Source organism: Pongo abelii, chromosome 8, assembly GCF_028885655.2.
Source record: "Pongo abelii isolate AG06213 chromosome 8, NHGRI_mPonAbe1-v2.0_pri, whole genome shotgun sequence".
Lineage (NCBI taxonomy): Eukaryota > Metazoa > Chordata > Mammalia > Primates > Hominidae > Pongo > Pongo abelii.
Window position 1 is genome coordinate 85,890,063 of NC_071993.2, and position 19,176 is coordinate 85,909,238.

General features: G+C 33.6%; 1 protein-coding gene across 1 annotated transcript in view; it reads right to left on the minus strand.

Moving 5' to 3' along the window:
- Positions 1–3,142: 3,142 nt before the first annotated feature.
- UBE2D1 (ubiquitin conjugating enzyme E2 D1) overlaps positions 3,143–19,176 on the minus strand; it is a 34,587-nt gene continuing 18,553 nt past the window's right edge. Inside the window, exons 2-7 of the mRNA XM_002820920.6 lie at positions 11,341–11,404; positions 11,216–11,247; positions 9,052–9,129; positions 7,881–7,986; positions 4,721–4,814; positions 3,143–4,017 (exon numbers count right to left, since the gene is read on the minus strand). Coding sequence (XP_002820966.1) covers positions 3,972–4,017; positions 4,721–4,814; positions 7,881–7,986; positions 9,052–9,129; positions 11,216–11,247; positions 11,341–11,404 — 420 coding nt within the window. The 3' untranslated portion in view covers positions 3,143–3,971. The remainder of the gene's footprint in view (positions 4,018–4,720; positions 4,815–7,880; positions 7,987–9,051; positions 9,130–11,215; positions 11,248–11,340; positions 11,405–19,176) is intronic.

Below are 19,176 nucleotides of genomic sequence, written 5' to 3' on the forward strand. Positions count from 1 at the left end.
CACTGTGTATCCTTGCCAGGTGGCTGTAATAAATCTTAACTGTTGAGTATGATGGTATGTTGAGTCCTGTGCGTTCTTCTATCGACATGTTGAATGTGTGGGACTGCCAAAACAAGTGTACCAAAAGTGCTAACACAAGTGGTGTCACAACTGTTCCCACAATATGTATATTGAGTTTATACTGAAATATTTCATATGCAATTCATAGTGATCTTTTGCACTCAAGAGATCTTAACAGTTTTTCCTGCCAAGTACATTATATGAGGAAAGCAGAGTTCAGACCTTCAGCATATGCCAGTATAATAAAAGCAACCTCCTCATGAGAGAAGAAAGGCACATCTCTCCCTCGACAACAGCAGGACCTAAGAGAGTGCTAACCAAGTTTTTAGAGAAATGTTTCTTATTACACAAAATGCCCCCCAATACTAATACTCTCAGGTGAATTTTCTCTCTTCCTATTAGTTCAGTTCATTTACAACTTAAAGCCACATTCTTATATAACAGGATAATGGCAGCAGAAATGTAAATGTAACAAAATACAAATAAGGATATAACATCTATTAGGCTGTCACCAGGACACTATCAGCCGTCTACAAATTTTCAGTTATCACCACTACTGAAAAAAACTAGGGAAAACATATTAATTACACAGTTTAAGAAGAGCTTACACATTACTCAGTTCAAAAACAGAGAGTAGAAATGACTAGCTATCTACATATAGGAACTTTTATAAGTGAAATTAGATGAGACTCTACCTGCTGCCCTATTTGTGCAACACAACCATCAGAACAATAAAAGAGAAGCATTGTAAGACCTTTCATAAATAATCTGCATTACATTTTACAGCTATTAAATTGTGATTAAGCCTCTGCTTTAAAGAAAAAAAAAATTGTGAAAGTCCTACTTTACAGCTGAAAAGTGATAAAATTTTTTAAAAATCAGATTTTTTTATTGTAGTAATAATCACTTAAAAGACTGAAACAAACAAAGATAAACAGTACTTTCAACAATCTGAATACAATGAAGCTCTGTTTTTATGGCCATGGCTAAAGCACTGATCACATTTTTCATGGCTGGTCCTAAGAAGACAGAATAACAGGACTGATGATTCTACTGCAGAACTCAAATTTTAAAGCATTATCAACTGGGTTGGGCTTTTGTACAGTTCAAAATGTCTACCAATAAACAGACATGATATAGTTTCATGACCAATAATTTCTTTTAATTTGGGAGGAAAATTAATTCCGTTAATCTCTCCATTTAAAAAATACAGAACTGTGGGAGAGCAGGATCTTGACAAACATCAATGACTGAATCATTAGCATTAGATAGATCACTGTGATAAATAAGAAAAATTTAAAACTGCAATGTATTATTTTTATTTTTTCTTATGAAAAGTAACTTTTGAACATTAACTCTTAGAGTTGTCCTTGATATGTACTTCATTTATAATTTTTAATTTTCCCTATCAGAGTTTAAGAGGGGTGAAACAGGGAAATAATGCAAAAATTAATAAATAAGGTTGATGGAGGCATATATGTAAAGCTTGTACTTCAGGAATCGTATGCTTTTGAGATAGTGGGAAGATGGTGGTAAGGCTGCCCTTACAACCCATATCACTGATGTGGGTAACTGCTGTATATGGCAGTTATAAGCGTTCAGAATCCAATTTGAACATGGTTTTCAACTATGCAACTTCAAGAGGTGGGATCCTAAATCCCCAAAAGACTACCCATTTCTCTCACTCCAAAGAAGTCCTTAAATTAATGCTTAATCCACAAAAGGCCCTGACTTTTAATCTATAGTTTTAAAAGGTAACCGATGTTCTCCTTGTTAGAGTTAAGCAAAAATAATATACCCAAAATGGTGATCTGACCGATCATGACACCACTATGGAACTCAAGGTTTTTAGCTAATTATGAGAACTTCTGCTTACTCCTCAAGTCTAGTACAATCCAGATGTAAGCAAAGGCAAACAAGTTAGGCAAGTTTCAAAAACTTTAATAAAGAAAAAAAAGAAGACACTTCCAAAAATAAATGCCACACAAATGAAAGTTGTTTTTTTGTTGTTGTTGTTTAAAAGTGAAGATATTCAAGAAACAAAACCCTTTACTATCAAAATATACTAAATATTTAAATCTAGTGATGTTGAGTGTTCAAATTCAGGGCAAATGTAGCTTATAATAATATAGCTAAGTAGAATTTTTCATGATATGGCTGTTTTAAGACATCATTTTATAGATTTACTTTTTAAGCCTATATTTTCTTAAACATCCATTTCACAATTCATTTAATTATTTTACATTCATTTATAAAAACACATATTTTCTAACAATAGGTTATTTTGTGCTTTAATAACAATGAACCATGACAAAATACTCAAGTGATTTAAATGCTTTGCTAATGACTACACCCATCACATATTCTTACATACTTCTACAGCTACTGCAATAATCAGAAGGGCTACAACTGTTCTTAAAAATGACACTCACTCAAGGTTGACAAGCATGCTAAACATTAAAGAGATGTATTTTTTCCCCAAGTTAAAACATTAAAACTTTCTAGTTTTCTTTAAAATCTATAAAGATAACCTGCTTATTTAAATCACTTTTTGATGGCAACTTATAAAAACAGAGGGAGGCATAATTTTAGAACTTCCTTTGTAACTTCTATAGTAAAAAAAAAAAAATGTTTTTCAAATTTTGATGGCATTAAATTCCATTTTAGAAATTCTAGATTTTAAAATGTTAAGAAATGTAATGTCAATTACATCAGGGTGGGGGCATTTTAATGAATTAATCTAGTGACTGTGCAGGTCTATAAAGACCTTTCTTTTGGATAGGTGATACTGCCTTATACTCATTTCAGTACTTTTAACAAATAATCCATTTAGATATAATCCAAGACAAACCCCAAATTACTCTAAATTCTCCTCTACAGCAAGGGATCAACATATATTATCTTACAGACTGACAATTTAGTAAAGAGATACTAACCTAAAGCAATAAAATTTATATAACTAATGGTGACTAATGGCAAACAAAATAGATCTGATTTTCACAATTTGGATGTAATTTTCATGCAAAATTTTAGAGTTTTGATCCTTACTTATATTTTTATTTTTTTAAGTAATCAAGACAAATAGTAGAAAAAGCATTTTATTTATATGGAAAAAGCTACAGTAAGATCTGTAAAAGGTGTCAATATAATATTGCCTATACAGGAAAAAATTCAAATGTGAATAGCAACAAATAAAAGTTACACATCTTCCTACTTAGCAGTGCAATTAATTCACATTGCAATAAAGTTAAGTCAAGTATAACAAAATCAAAACAAGTGTTTCTCCATAATCAGTATGCTGAGAATTACAGTGTAAAGATCATTTCAGATTTAAGAAATCTGCAATCAATCTACAGAATATCCTAAGACAAGGGAGACAGTTAATTCACTTAATTATCAGCCGTTGGGGTTTTTCAATACTGTTCACAGGAAAAAAGTAATGAGTTGACGTACATGTAAATAGAATATATTTAGTCTATACAGTAAAAAAATACAAATTATAAAGTGAGCTAACAAAGAATGAAATCTGAATACAGATTTATAAAACTGACATCTTAGACAACACATACAGTATTTCTCATGTAAAAACATCTAGTTTCAGCAAAAAATAATTTGGTTGCTTTTCAGCTGCATTGTAGATCTTGTAAGCTGAAGATGCAGATGTCCAAGTATCTTAAAAACCATAATAAATGTCTTTCTCAATGCATACAAAATGATAAATGCTCTCATCACAGTCTTAAGGGTATTTTTGGAAGTTTGTTTTGTCTTGCTTCAGAAACACATTTAAAATGGGTAAAAATCAAATGGTTTCATGGTACAATGAAACAGTAAACAGTGCTCAATTTACTGCTAATGTTGAAAAAAACCTAGATTTTACAGTACTCTGGTATATATGAAAATGTTTTTGATTTTTACATTGCATATTTCTGAGTCCATTCTCTTGCATGTCTGTTGTATCTGTAGATACACAAAAAGGATATAGTAAAATCATATAAAATTAATATTTCAGAAGCATCTGTCTATATAAAACTATATATTCTACCTTCTTACACTTAATTGCAATAATCACACATATATCAATTATTGGGTCAATGTGACTTAGGTTCATGCAGAAATAAAACAGGAAAAATAATTTTTTAACTCATGGATTTCTCTGCAACCTATATGAAAATGTATCCAAATATACAAAAATCAAAATGCAGAAACCAGCTTCTAACAGAAATTTACAAAAGCCAATCCTGAAGGAGCATTATCTACAAATTGCAAATGAACCTACAGTACTAGCAAGATGAAGCAGCTTGAGAATTAGGTCAGTTTGGATGGGCACAGAGAGAACTCCTCTTCCTTGGAGAAGATAAGCAATACATATTTAATACTTTCCAATGATTAAATTCTTTCATTTTTAATTTATCACCTAGAATATATACACCTATTTTTCAAATACAGAGTATATACTATTGAACAGTAACTGGGAAGGAACAAGATTTATCGTAAAAGGTCTAACAGAGTTCTAAAAGAAAGGTTTACTCTGTTGGAAAAAGATAAACAATATATATAACAACCATAATTAAATTGACTTAAAACATATTGATAATATTCATGTTTTGGCATACTATATAGGAATGTATCCATACAGAAACTAAAATAAGTAAACACTTACTTTTCTTTGTCTGATTTATAGATTTGTGCAATATCTGGTACTAAGGGGTCATCTGGATTAGGATCACAAAGTAGAGAACATATGGACAATAAAACTAGATTTAAAAGAGAACATCATATTAGACAATAACCCTTCTACTTCATACAAATTACATAAGTGAAAATAATTTTAGTGAATATAGATACTGTACTTATAAAAAACATAAAATGAACCCATCAAATTATATTTTATTCTACTTTGGTTGATAACAAATTGATCTTTAATTTTTAAAGTTATAAAATTACCATAGGATGCATAAAATATAAAATTATTCTAGCTTTTGAAGTTTTAAATTCCAAGTTCCCATTTATTTAAAAAAATGTGAGCCTCCAAAGTAGCTATTAACAACCTTTAAACTTGAGAGTTCTCTACAGAACAATCAAATTACAGTTAACAGTCCAAACCATTTTGGATACTGTGCTCATACACTCTTTTACTTTGGCTTAGAGCTATAGTCTGTCTACAAAGAAGAAAAATTTGTAAAATTTTTTTCAATGAATCTTTACTTCATGTAGTTCATTCGTATTGCATGCATTTAAAAATAATGTAAACAGCTATCTTTATATAGCTTGCATATTTTAAAAAAGAAATGAAAATTGAAAAAGTAGTTGTTACTCCAGTATGTCAAAATTCTAATGCAAATAGCTACACTAAAACACACACACACACACACACACACACACACACACCAACAATCTAAGTATCTGAAATAAGAGGGAACAAGGACTCTGGTTCCTCATTTGTCTGCTTCAATTGCATGCCACCACTTCTGAGGAGGTTCATGGAACCTCTGGACCAACCTCCCATTTCCACTTGCACCCACCCCACTGCGTTTCCTTTCTATTTTCCTACTCTTTCAAGTCCAAAGGTGGATTTATAGAGCAGAGTTGACTCTTACAATGACAGGCAAAGGCGGGGGGTGTTATGACTAAAGAAAAAATTAGTATTTTATTCATCTTTCTTATCTTCTATCTGCCCAATGAAACTTAAAAGCCTTGTATATTAAACCAACAGGGCAGATTTTCAGGGCTAACTTACAGCCCCAGAATGCTTCCAGACTAACCTCATGATAAAAAGCAAAAGAAGACATTTAAAATATGGAAAAGCTCCAGACAATGGTGGTATGTGCCTATAATGCCAGCTACTTGGGAGGCTGAGGCGGAAGGATCCTTGAGCTTAGGAGTTCGAGACCAGCCTGGGCAACACAGCAACCCCATCTCAAAAAATAAAAAAATAAAAATAATAAGCTGGGCAAGGTGGCTCACACCTATAATTTCAGCACTTTGGGAGACCAACGCAGGAGGATCACTTGAGGCCAGGAGTTTGAGACCAGCCTGGGCAACACAGCAAGACTCTGTCTATATTTAATTTAAAAAAAAAATCTTTTAAGATAAACAAATTAAAAATTTAAAAAATACATATAGAAAAGTAAAAAATATACAAACAAATGAGCAAGGTATGATCTATCTTATAAAAAAGTAAGCAAGAAGGAAGTTCCTCCTCTGCTCACCCCTACTGCCAGGAGCCATTTGCCCCAATTTCACTATCATGCACACAAACCATGTCTATCCTTTAAGGTAAGGAAAAGGGTAACAGTTAACATTCATGTAAGTGCCCACTATGTGCCAGGTACATAGCAACCCTGTACGGTAACACTACAAGAATCCCCATTTTACTTATAAGGAAACTGAGGCTGTTTCATTTCTCACAGGATGGTTTCCAGAATCTAACACTACTGATTCTTTATAAAAGGCTACCAATGTCAGAATATAAGTACTCAATATCTGACAGTTTGCCATTTCTTTTATATGTATAAGGACTTGGCAGTTTATATACCAAGTGAGATCCATTTTGTGACACCATTCCAGGAAACAGCATATGAACTTGAATTACCCTTCAACACAGAATCTTTCATATATCTAATGCATGACAGTTACACTGTGTGAAAGATTCTTAAAAGAATATGAGAATCTATATGAATACTGTAGATGAGCATCTTAGGTCAGAAAAACTATCATTCATAAATAATTGAACTGAAAGAACTATTATTTATCTAATATTTGAAAGAGCTAATGGCTGTGGACCCTGCTTCCTATAAACCTTATTACTTTTAAAAACATGCTGTATATTCAAGTAGCAATTATTAAAAATAAAAAATGAGTACAGATTGCTTCCATAAATCCCTTCAAGAGAAACATTTTCTTCAATTTTATAAAAACAGAAAACTTGATGGTTACTTCAGTGCAGTTGCTTCTAACCTAAACAGTATTTTCCAACTGTCAGGTTCTCTTCTTTCAGAGAAACAAGACATAAATTAAGAGTGCTAGCACAGTAAGTAGCAGTGGCTAATGAAATAAAATGGCTTCAGATGCCCTATGTATACACCTGATAATCCAGCAAAGAACAGCTATACACCTGTAAAAGTTGAGAATCAGCACAGATCTTGTGTCAGTCACTATAATGATGCTACTGATTATTCGAAGTTTAGACTAACATGCTATATGTACTGCATTATCCTACAGTGTGAAATGTCTTTCATTTTAAATCATTTATCAATCTTATCTGGTATTTTATTCTTGGATGAAATAAAACAGCTGTAAAGCTTTATTATTGTCAACATTTCCATTTAATGAATGGGACAACCAGTCCCAAAATCTTCCTTTTACTATCTCTTATTCTCTCTCTTCTTTTGCAGAGATGGGGTCTCCTATGTTGCCCAGGCCAGTCTTGAACTCTTGGGCTCGAGCAATCCTCCCACTTCAGCCTTCCAAAGTGTTAGAATAACAGGCATGAGCCACAGTGCCCGGGCACTCTCTCTTTTTTAAAAGACAACACCCAAGCTAAAAGGATAAAATGTCAATAGGTTTATCCCCAAATTTCTAGCTCTGATATTTTAAGGTTTTTTCTCATTTCATCATTTAGATTTGTCCATCCACACTCCCCTCAACCAAAGCTAACTGCCAAAAGCCATAGTAACATAAGAGCGAAGAGAGCAAAACAAAATCAAAACAGGAGAAAGCACAGTTGATTGTTGTTTTAAAACTTTAGTCCATAGGTAATTCTGCTGTGTTTTTCCTGTCTCACTGTTATCAACTGTTTCAAACCTGATCAATGAAATTACCTTTTGATACAGTCAGAGCTGGTGACCATTGTGACCTCAGAATATCGAGACAAATACTTCCATTACTGTTTATGTTTGGATGGTAAATCTTTGTTGTGAAAGCGATCTAAACATAAAACAAAACAACAAAATATGACAATCACCTTTGAATCAACTATGAATAAAACAGAACCAATTTGCTCTAGGGTAAAATATCCTCAACTTTACATAACTTTAGAGGAGAAAAGTCATCAACACAAATCAAATAATTATCTACTTTGTGCTACACACAGTTCTAGCTAGTGAGAATGTGAACACAAACAAGTCAGCTTCCTTCTTTCCCCCTCAAAGGAACCGAAGAGTATTCAGGACAGTGTAATAAATAAGTCTCTAGTAGCCGGTATGACTGGTTGAGTAGCATCTAAAGTAATTAACCATGGCTTTCATCATACGTAGAAGTAATCCTTTTCTTAATTTGATTATTGGTGATACCTGGAAGTAACATTTGGATCTAAAACCAGGGTGCTGACGCTGTTTCAGGGCAAAGCTTAGGCGTCTCAGCTAAGAAATCCATTAAGAATCCTAATTTTCCACAAGAGTTGTCATATCATTTCATAAATACAAGTTAATCTGTTTTTAACTACTTAAAATAATTATTTCCTGAGTGACAGAATCTGCCCATTTTTCCCCTCCCTGATATCCCCATCATTTGTTTCCTCTTTAGAGCAAATCTAAATTTAACATGTGTTTCTCTCTCCTACCATACTAAATTAAGGGACTGTTTCGTATTTACTTTTGGATTCCCCAGTGTAGAAGAACACAGTAGGTACTCGGTGAATGTTTATTGAATACTTAAAAAAAAAAAAACAGAGAAAGAATGATCCACTTTGGAAGGATAATCCCATGAACAGAAAAGTCTGACTCTTAATCATAAAAATGTCCCAAACTACACATATCCAATAAGAAGGGAAAGAAAAACAAGGAATTTAATTTATAGCATGACACGTACTGACTTTTGTTTTACAGACTTAATACAGTATTTCAATAAGAAATCAGATTTTAGATTCAGTAGTTTTTACAAAGCAGTTTGAAAATGCTAACCTCCCCACAGTCTTTGACATATGGTATGAGCTCTAGATAAAGAGTAAAATCCCTTACATGGGAGTCACATCAATCATAAAAATAAAAATACCTTTGGTGGTTTAAAAGGATAATCTGTCGGAAAATGTACAGTGAGAAAGAAGACTCCACCTTGATATGCGCTATCAGGCTGAAATTACAAAAGACTTGCATCAGCATTTGATTACTATATTTATTTATAACAACAAAATTATTTCCCCCAAATATTATCAGTTTGAAAAAAATGCCATCATGTTTAAAATAATTTCATTTAATATTACCAATATGAAAAAAATGCAACCATTTTGTCATAAGTTCAAATCATTTACCTTGAGAACAGGTTTCTCTGCAGGTACGAAGGAGGATTTTCCAACAATTATGCCGACATCATAAAATTTAAAACAAAACAAAAACAGGACACACACAGTGCTGTGACTTGTCCAAACAAATCTGGTTATGAGTACAAATTGTTAAAGATCAGTATACACACAAGACTGCTGTGGGAAAAGATCATTTTCTGCAGCCGTAATCAGTATTTTTTTTGAAAAAGGGTTGAGGCTAGTAAAACTTAAGTTCTGATGTTCACTTAATGACCAAGAATGGAGATGAACTGAAGAGGCTGTCATTAAAAGAAAATGCTAAGGACCCTGCTACACAATTTATGTGCCAAATCTTCGTTTAGTAATTATTTATAAAATAATGTAGAGAATCCAAAAAAGTCCAAAACAAAATTATATATTCATGCTACTATCAAATTGGGAATCAACTTTACTGGAGGAATTTAAATTTGACCATGTTTCTTTATGGCCATTAGAAAATATAACATTACAAGCAAAAAAATTAAAAAAAAAAGAAAAATGCTAGCAAAATATACCTATAATTCTATTTTAGTTCTTTCATATTTAATTAAATACATCATGTTATATTAGCATTCTGGTAATAACACCAAGACACATTACTTTCTCCTTAAGTTTCCACATATATGCTAGAGGATTTTACTGTATAATAATTCTTACTATATATATTGTTTAAACAATTCTAGTTTATCAAAAATTGTAAGAAATATAGAAAATGAAGATAAATTACAATGACAGATATGGTCCAGAGTACTGTAAATATTTACATTACTCAAGTAAGGGAGTTATGAATAACATGATTATAACCATTTGTTACATGTGATTCACCTAAAAAATATTTGTGAAAGGCCATAATTCAAAAGGTAAGGGTGGGCCTTTAAATGAAAGTATTTTGAAGGTTCTTAGTAACTAATTAAAAACAAACAGAAATAAATGGATTCTTATTGAAAGTTGTTATATAAATATATTGTATTTTGCCTTTTTAGAAAAACAAACTTAATAAAACAATAATTTGAGACAACTGCCCAGAGTACCACTTTGAAATTCAGTAGTTTTGGTGTTTTTTAAAGTTAAACACAAGGTCATATGATTAAAAACTCTATAACTCACTAGATAAAGCTCTTTCAGGGGAGGGAGAAGAAGAATGGTGTTCATGGAAACATGTTACTTATTTACTGTCACCCAGAAAGTAGATTTGGGCTGTCAGTGCTCATTCTTATGCAATCAGATTTTTTGCTCATAGAAAGAAAAAGCCTGTTTCAAGTCTTATAACTGCCTCTAAAGTATTGAAAGAAATAATTTTAACAAAAGTAATAAGTATTGAGAGTAGCCAATTATCAAACAGTAGATAATTTTGTGTTTAGGACAATGCAACAAAATTAAAAGCAGCAAATTTATAAGGAGGTAAAGATAGACCCATTGTAATATTTTATTGATTCTCTTTTATAAAAAAGAACAGTGATGAAACTTATAGCAAACTGACACTTGCTACTTGTAGGAATTCAACTATTGGCTTCATTAGACTAATTTCTAACCTACCAAAACTGTGGATGTGAGAATGATTATGGTTAATTACAACTGACTCTCTGTGACTTAAAAAAATAAATAAATAAATAAACACACAGCCTGGTTGCAAGCTGTGGTACTCCATTATGTGTAATGATCTAGGATTCAGCAAAGGAAAACATAATAGTGATCCCAGGAAATATTTGCCTCCAATGCTTTAGAAAATCATTGTAAATCCTTAATAATATTTTGCTTCCTAGGTGATTCAAAGTACAAGAATATTCAACCTTCATCACAAACATCTGATCAAAGGTGAAATGGCAAGAATGAAGTATGGCTGAGGGGGTTAATTTCATAGATATGAATCATACTTACAGGCCCCATAATAGTGGCTTGCCAGTGGAACACTGAAACAAACAAAGGAGTTTTGGAGTCATTAACAAATGTTCAAACCTATATTTTTAATGGTAGCATAATCCCAGAAATAGAGCAAAGCTTACAGTCATCTCCCACAGGTCCAGCTGAACAATGAGCAGGTGGATCGCGCTGTAGATCACTCAATTCCTGAAGGAAAGCAAAAATATGTAAGGTTAATTCCTTCTTTTCCCAATGAAACAAGGGTAATGATCCATTAAGATGCAAACTATTAGCTTTAAAACATCTAAAGCAGTTCTATACAAAATATAAAAACATAAATTGTACTCTGTCATTGACTGGTAGAAAGAATAAGGTACTCAATTCCTCCATGAGACAGCTTCAAACCTTGAAAAGATTAAATGGAAAAAAATACTGTTTTTCTTTAACATCCCTAAGAGAAAAACTATTTAATGAGTACCTACTGTATGTAAGATAATTTATGTAAATGCTAGGTTGATAATATATCAGAAAACAGGTACTATTTTAACAGGTTACAATCTATTGAGGGAGCATGAAGGCTCAGAAAGAATACTACTTAAGGATAACTTTTTTTTTTTTTGAGACAGGATCTCACTTTGTCACCCAGGATGGAGTGCAGTGGCACGAAAGCTCACTGCAGCCTCAACCTCCTGGGCCTAAGCGATCCTCCCACCTCAGGCCCCCACCCCTACCCCGAGTAGCTGGCACTACAGGCATGTGCCAGCACACCCGGCTAATTTTATTTGTAGAGACGGGGTCTCGCCATGTTGAACAGATTGTTCTCCAACTCCTGCACTCAAGTGAGTGCCTCGGTCTCACAAAGTACTGAATTACAGGCATGAGCCGCTGCACCCAGCTTATTTAAGGATAACTTGAAATGGGAAATAAACGAGCAGCAGTCAGGCCATGTTTTGAAACTTAGAACATTGATTCATACCCTCTTTCCTGCCCTCAAGGCAGCGAAGATCACAGAAAGGACACAGCTTTAGAGTTCACCCCGCCCCTGGGTTGTAATTCCAGTTCTTTCAATTTTTCTTCTTTTCTCTTTTTTGGATTTTTTTTTTTTTTCCTCTAACAGATAGAATTCCAGTTCTAATAGATCTCACTCTTTGGCCTTGTGGAAGTTACTTCTTTAGCCACGGTTTGGGAGAAACTGATCATCCCAAAGAAGAAAGACGTACATTCAATATAAAGGACTATAACTGAAGAACTTAATTTAGTTTGGAAGATCAATAATCATCTCTGAGGAAGTGACATCTAAAGGATGAGTAGGAGTTACTTTTGGAGGAAAAGAGTGATACTAGGAGGCAGAGTGGCAGAGGATGAGGCTGGAAAGGTAGGCAGAAGCCAGGCAGGAAACAGAGAACCATACAGACCACATTAATGACGTGGTGTTTCATACCAAATGCATTGGGTAGGGGGTGAGGGAGGTCTTAAGAAGTGGCATGCTCTGATTTAACGGATGGTTGTGACTGGATTAGACGTGGGAAAGAGGAGAAGCTACAATATTAGTTGCTGCATAGGCAAGAAAAATGGGGGCTTAGATTGGAGAAGTGGCAACAAGAAAGAAGTGGTAGATCTGAGATACTCTGAAGGGCCTATCACAGGAGTTGATGAATTACATGTGCAGAGGAAGGAGAGAAGTCATAGATATGTATGATGAAGATTAAGGACAGCTAACATTTATTCAATGTCTTAGTCATTCTAATAATCCTCAGAGATAGGTGTTATTATGTTCCCCATTTTACAAGTGAATAGTTAAGGTGACATACTTCACTGCATGCTTGAGTAACTACTATAGGGTGGAACTGGGATTCAAACCCAGGCGGGCGATCATCTCATGTTTTAGTTCCACAAATGTACGAATGTGGATGCCATTCACTGAGATGGAGAACAGTAGAAGACAAACTGATTTGGAGAGTAGATATGTTGAATCTGTAATCCTTGTGATATGAAGAAACAATGTGGTTCAACATACAGGACTGGACCTTAAAAAAGGCTAGAACTTGGAAAATCATTGCATATATCTGATATTTAAAACCATGAGAATGACGTAAACATTTTTGTGGGAACACACAAAAATAAATATGCACTTAATCAAATCTAAGATGTCATCAACTGTACAGCACATCCTTATTTTAAGTACCAATAATTAAGAAAAAATGCTGCCAAATTATTTTAAAACACCATCAATTGTAAAATGCATCCACACTTCAGAAAAGTTAAAATGTGAAAGACGTGCACCTTAGAATCACTGCAATAGGGTAATTATGGCAATGAGTTCAGTGCTCTAATAGAGACAAACAAGAAGGAGGGTGTGACAGGGAAAGGCCTTCCTAAGAAAGTGATACATGAGCTGGGTAACTGAGCCAGGTACAAACTCAGGTCTCCTTCCAAGGTCAATGTTATTTTCCAGTATACCTTGGTACTTTCATTTTTGTTTTGCTTTTTTTTTAAAAATAGCTGGTGCGGTTTCTCTTCCTAGTAAGAATTAACTAACAGGGTTAGCTGCTTCTTTGGTCCATGTTACAGTTAAGCAATAACGGACCGAGCAGGCTGATTCATGCCTGTAATTCCAGTTACTTGGGAGGCTGAGGCAGGAGGGTCGCTTGAACCCAGGAGTTCGAGGCTGCAGTAAACTATGATCGGGCCTCTGCACTCTCCAGCCTGGGTGACCGAGCAAGACCACATTTAAAAAAAGAAAAAGAAAAAGCAATAAGGAAACGGATTTCAGACTTTGACTTCACTATGCTGGTTAAAAGCAGCAAGGCTTTGAAGTTCAAATCTGGGTGCCACCACTCACTTCCCACATGATCTTGGGAAAAATCTTTTTTTCTCTCTCCAAAGCTCAGTTTTCAAGTGGCACTACCTCCATCCACAGTTTCTGTGACAACCAAGTGAAATGATACATGTCAAGTGTACAGCACAGTCTCTGGCACATAGTAAGCATTCAAATAAAGGGAACTGACAGCCTTCCAATTCTCTAGCAGCAGAATACAATTATTAAAATAGTTTAAATGACTGAGGGAGGAACAGTTCCCAAATCACAGCCCCATTTTAGAAAGGCTGTGCCTTATAACAGTTTTCTAATTTGGGCTTTTAGGAGATTGCCTCTGTAATTATTCATCATGTTGAATTTTCTAAACATTAGTGTAAATGGGACTTCTTTGCCCTCATTTTAACTAGAAAACTAGTTAATCAGAAAATGACAGTCTCTGTAGTTTTAAAAAAACTGTTAATGACTTGCATGTACATATTTTACAGAGATAATGTGTATGTGAATAAATCATACATATGCACAAATACATATTGATTTTCTTTATTAACAAGAAAAATCAAAACCTTATTTTAGTTGGAACAGTGTTGAACCATATTCAAATTTCACATGTCAGGCTGTTCTTCAAAACCCTTTAAAATATTATATTATATATAAAAACAAAGGTTATCTTGTTATTATTATTATTTTTGATGTACTAATTCTACCTCCTCTGTTAGAAGTTAGGGCTAAGGAAGAGAGAGAAAATCTAACACCTGAAAAGGCCGAGTTCTTAAGCTGTCACTTTATTATAGCTCATCCACATAGGAAAGAGGCAGCTGATAGTGTATCAAACATCCTTAATATTCACATGGATCATTATTTGTCACAAATAATTACAGTAATGCTTTGGAGAGGTGACTTACATAACCTAGACTTTTTAGGAGGGTCTAGATTCCTAATGTTCTATCTCTTTGTCAATCCATGTGTCTGGAAATACATCCTGTTATTTTTTCAGAAATACGTAACTGAAACTAGGATGTGTATGTGCAGATAGAATGACCTACAGAAAACAAAAGGTACAACACATTCCCACTCTGGCCCACAAAAATACAGACTTTAAATTTGAAAAAAGAAAAATGAGGATATTTTGGAAAATTTTGAGATGTGTTAATGAGGTGAAAATATAAAACAGAAACTACAACTAGACAAACGAAAACCCCACTTTTTTTGCTTAGTCTATGCAGCAGCCAGTGTACTTTTAGATGACAGACAAAATCAAGGATCACTTTTATTTGTTGAATTCTTTCTTTTGATTTAGATTACTCTAAGTTTTTCTGGAACTGCCTTACTACCTGATCTATGCTTTCTCTGCTATAACTGCCATTCTAGTTGTCTACTTTTAGCACCACTGCTACATATGGGGTATTAAAGATAATTTAAGGATTTTTATGTTATTCCAAAAGGATATGTTAGGATTAGTACTCTCTTCCCTTGCCCTTCTCCCCCACTCACCAAGTAAGAATTAACACTGAATTAGACAACTTGCTCAAGACCATAGGAACCTCTCAAGAGCCAGGACTTAACTCCACATTCCTCACTCTAATAGAAGTCCCTCTTGAGAACAATTTATATATCCCAGATTCCCACTTCTTGAACATTTCTTCCTATTCCACCACTACCTAGAAATCTAAGATGCACCCTAGAAATAGCCTCCCAATAACGATTTCATAAGCCCCCCAGGCTTCCTGCCAAGTGCTCTTCATGGCCATGCTTTTGTCTATCGCATGCTGCATTAAAAGATCTCAAAGACAAAGGATTTAAAAGCATTCAATATTTTCATTAAGTATTTTATCTACATATGTGTGTTACAAAAGCAAAGCAATGATTTGTAGGAAAAAAGAGAGAGAGTAATGTATAGTTAAGCACCCACAAGACCATACCTGGACCAAACCATTGTCAATTACAATACTTCCATCCACAGCTTTGTTGGGAAATAAGCATGTCACTCACTGTTGGAGGGAGGATAAGTTGATACAGTCTTTTGGAGGGAAATTTAGTAATAACTGCAAAAGTAGAAAATGGATATGGTCTCTGACCCAGCAATTTCACCTCATAGAAATTACTGCCCTGGTAGCTAAAGATACATATATAAGGATATTTACTGCAGCATCTTGTATAAGTACGAAAAACTGAAATAACCTAAAGGTCCATCAATAAAAGAATGGCTTCATGAAATGATACAGCCATATTATGAAATACTGAGTAGCTATTTAAAAGAGTGAAACAGATCTATATATGTTGACATTGAAAAATGTTAAGTGAACATAATATACCATTAAATGAAAAACACAAGTTACAGGACAGTCTGCCCATTATGATCTCATAATATATATGTAAATTCTAGAGGCAAAAATAAATAAATAAAAGGATACACAACAAACTGTTAATGGTAGTTATCTCTGGGAGATACTACTGGGTTGCTACTTCTTTATGTTTTCTACACCATTTAATTTTTTATAATACTTTTGTAACTTTTTAAAGAAAAAGATTTTTATTCAGGTTCTTAAGCATTTTAAAAGATAAAATATCCCACTCTGAGAGAACGGAGGTAATAAATAAATACATAAATATAAAAAAAGAGATAAAATGGCATTTTTTTTCCTCTACATATATATTAAGCATCTTTTCTTTTCATTAAAAATGTTTTATAAGACAATGAAAGAAAGACTGAGGTACTGTCACAGATTGGAGGATAGGTACTAAGAAGACCCAACAATTAAATCCAGTGTGGGATCCCAGATTGGATCTTGTAACAGGAAGAAGGCATTAGTGAAAAAAAACTGGTGAGATTTGAATTATGTGTGTAGTTAATAGCATGATACCAAGGTTGCCTTCCTTGTTTAACTGTACAGTGGTTATATAAGTTGTATTAGGGGAAGTTAGGTTAAGGATATATATGAACCTTATTATTTTAACAACTTTTTTGTAAGACAAAATTATTTCAAAATGTCAGAAGTAAAACTTTTTATATACAATCTAAAACTTAATTCCCTACTTTCTTTCCCAAGCTTAATTATTTTCCTGTACTCCCCATGACTGTTAATTGGACATAAGCCAACCAGTCATAAGTCTCAAAATCTTAGCACTGTTTTGACTTTCCTCTTTGTCTGTCCTTTGTATTTAATCAGGTGTACAATATATATATTCTTCCTCAAAACCCATTACGTTGCTTACCACAGTTACCTCAAACATCAATTACAGTTCAATTGTAACTGCTTCCGATACTCTAGGCATTACTTGCAATAAAAAAAATCTTCTAAAAGCACAGCTCCTTTTATTTCACTCTTCTACTTTATTTCAGTGGCTCTCCATTGCTTAGTAAAGACCAAATTCCCCCAGTGAACATCTTTTCATTATCTAGTCCCAAACCTACACTCTTATTTGGGTTCCCCTTCACAAACTTGCCCAGTGATTCTCCAAAGAACCCCCTTGGGTTTTCTAAAATGCTTTCAGGAAGTCTATGAGATCAAAATTAATTTCATAATAAAACTCAGATATTATCTGTCTTTTCATTCTCAATATCTCATGAGTATATAGTAGAGTTTTCCAGAGGCTTAATGACATGTGGTATTTTAACAGATTAATGCATAAGCATATGTGAGAATCCAGCTGTCATCTGTAAGCTTGACTATAACGAGATTTGAAAACATAAAACAATGCCACTCTACTTTTTTGTTTGGAAAATATAGTTATTTTTCATAAAAAAATGTTATTTATGTTAATGCAGTGGATTTGTTATTCTTAAATTATTTACTATTTAAAATGTTTTATTTTCTATTATTTATTTACTTATTTATTTGAGAGACGGAGTCTTGCTCTGTCGCCCAGGCTGGAATACAGTGGTACTATCTCGGCTCACTGCAACCTCCACCTCCCAGGTTCAAGTGATTCTCCTGCCTCAGTTTCCCAAGTAGCTGGGACTACAGGCATGTACCACCACGCCCAGCTAGTTTGTGTATTTTTTAGTAGAAACAGGGTTTCACTATATATTGGCCAGGCTGGTCTCGAACTCCTGCCTCAGCTTCCCAAAGTGCTGGGATTACAGGTGTAAGCCACTGCGCCCAGCCAAATATTTAAATTGTTCTAATCTCTCATATGGTAAATGATAATACAAATAACCCACAGAAACAAAAAATTCTTTGGATTCTATAATACTTAATAATATTAAAGGTTAATTTGTTCAGTGGCAACCAAAAAAAAAATTAAAGGGGTACTGAGACCAAAAAGTTTAAGAACTGCAGGTATAACCTGACTACTTGGATGTTTCCTAGACACAGTTAAGTTTTCTGGCCCTTATAATTTTCTTTCTTCTAAAATAACCTTCCTTTCGTCTCCCATGCTCAAATTTTACCTGCTTTCCTTAATGCTATCTTTTCAAAGTCCAATTACTAGCTGTGTGACCTTGGGCAATTTACTTAACCTCTTTGAGTCTCAAGTGTGCCGTATGTAATATGGGGACATCTCTGGTTACCTTTAAGAACTGTACTGAGAATTAAAATTTCATACCCATGTATAAAAATACATAGGTAAAGCACCTAGCTTAATACCCGACATGTATAATAGATGCTTAATAAATGCTAACTTTCCCCCATCTGTTCCTCTTCTACCAGAATGTTTTTTAAAACTAAGAATTTTATGTACTTTGTTTATGGATCCCGCCATAATACTTAGCACAATGCCTTTCACATAAGGTGTTTGTTATTATTTGAATCAGCAATAAAATTTAAACAAAAATGTCATCAGTAGAAGATAAATATCTCAAATTTCAATATTTTACAAATGCAAGTGATTAGATTTGAGAATTGAATCAAAATAAATTATTCTTTTATATAGATATGCAGATTACGTATGGTAAAAAGTATAACAGGTGTTAGAATAGTGCAGGTCACTTGAAAACACCATGGTGAGCTTTTAAATAACATGTGAAACACAAAAATAAATATCAAAAGAATATTAATTACTCAGATATTATGCCATTGTCACAACTATTTTCAATTTATAGAATGTATTATATATTCTAGCAAAGTATCCAAAGCCACACAAAATTCCTGTTAAATTTTTGTTTCCATTTCTCTAGTTTAGAAGATCTCAAAGCTCTAAACATTCCTTATTGTTTATTTAG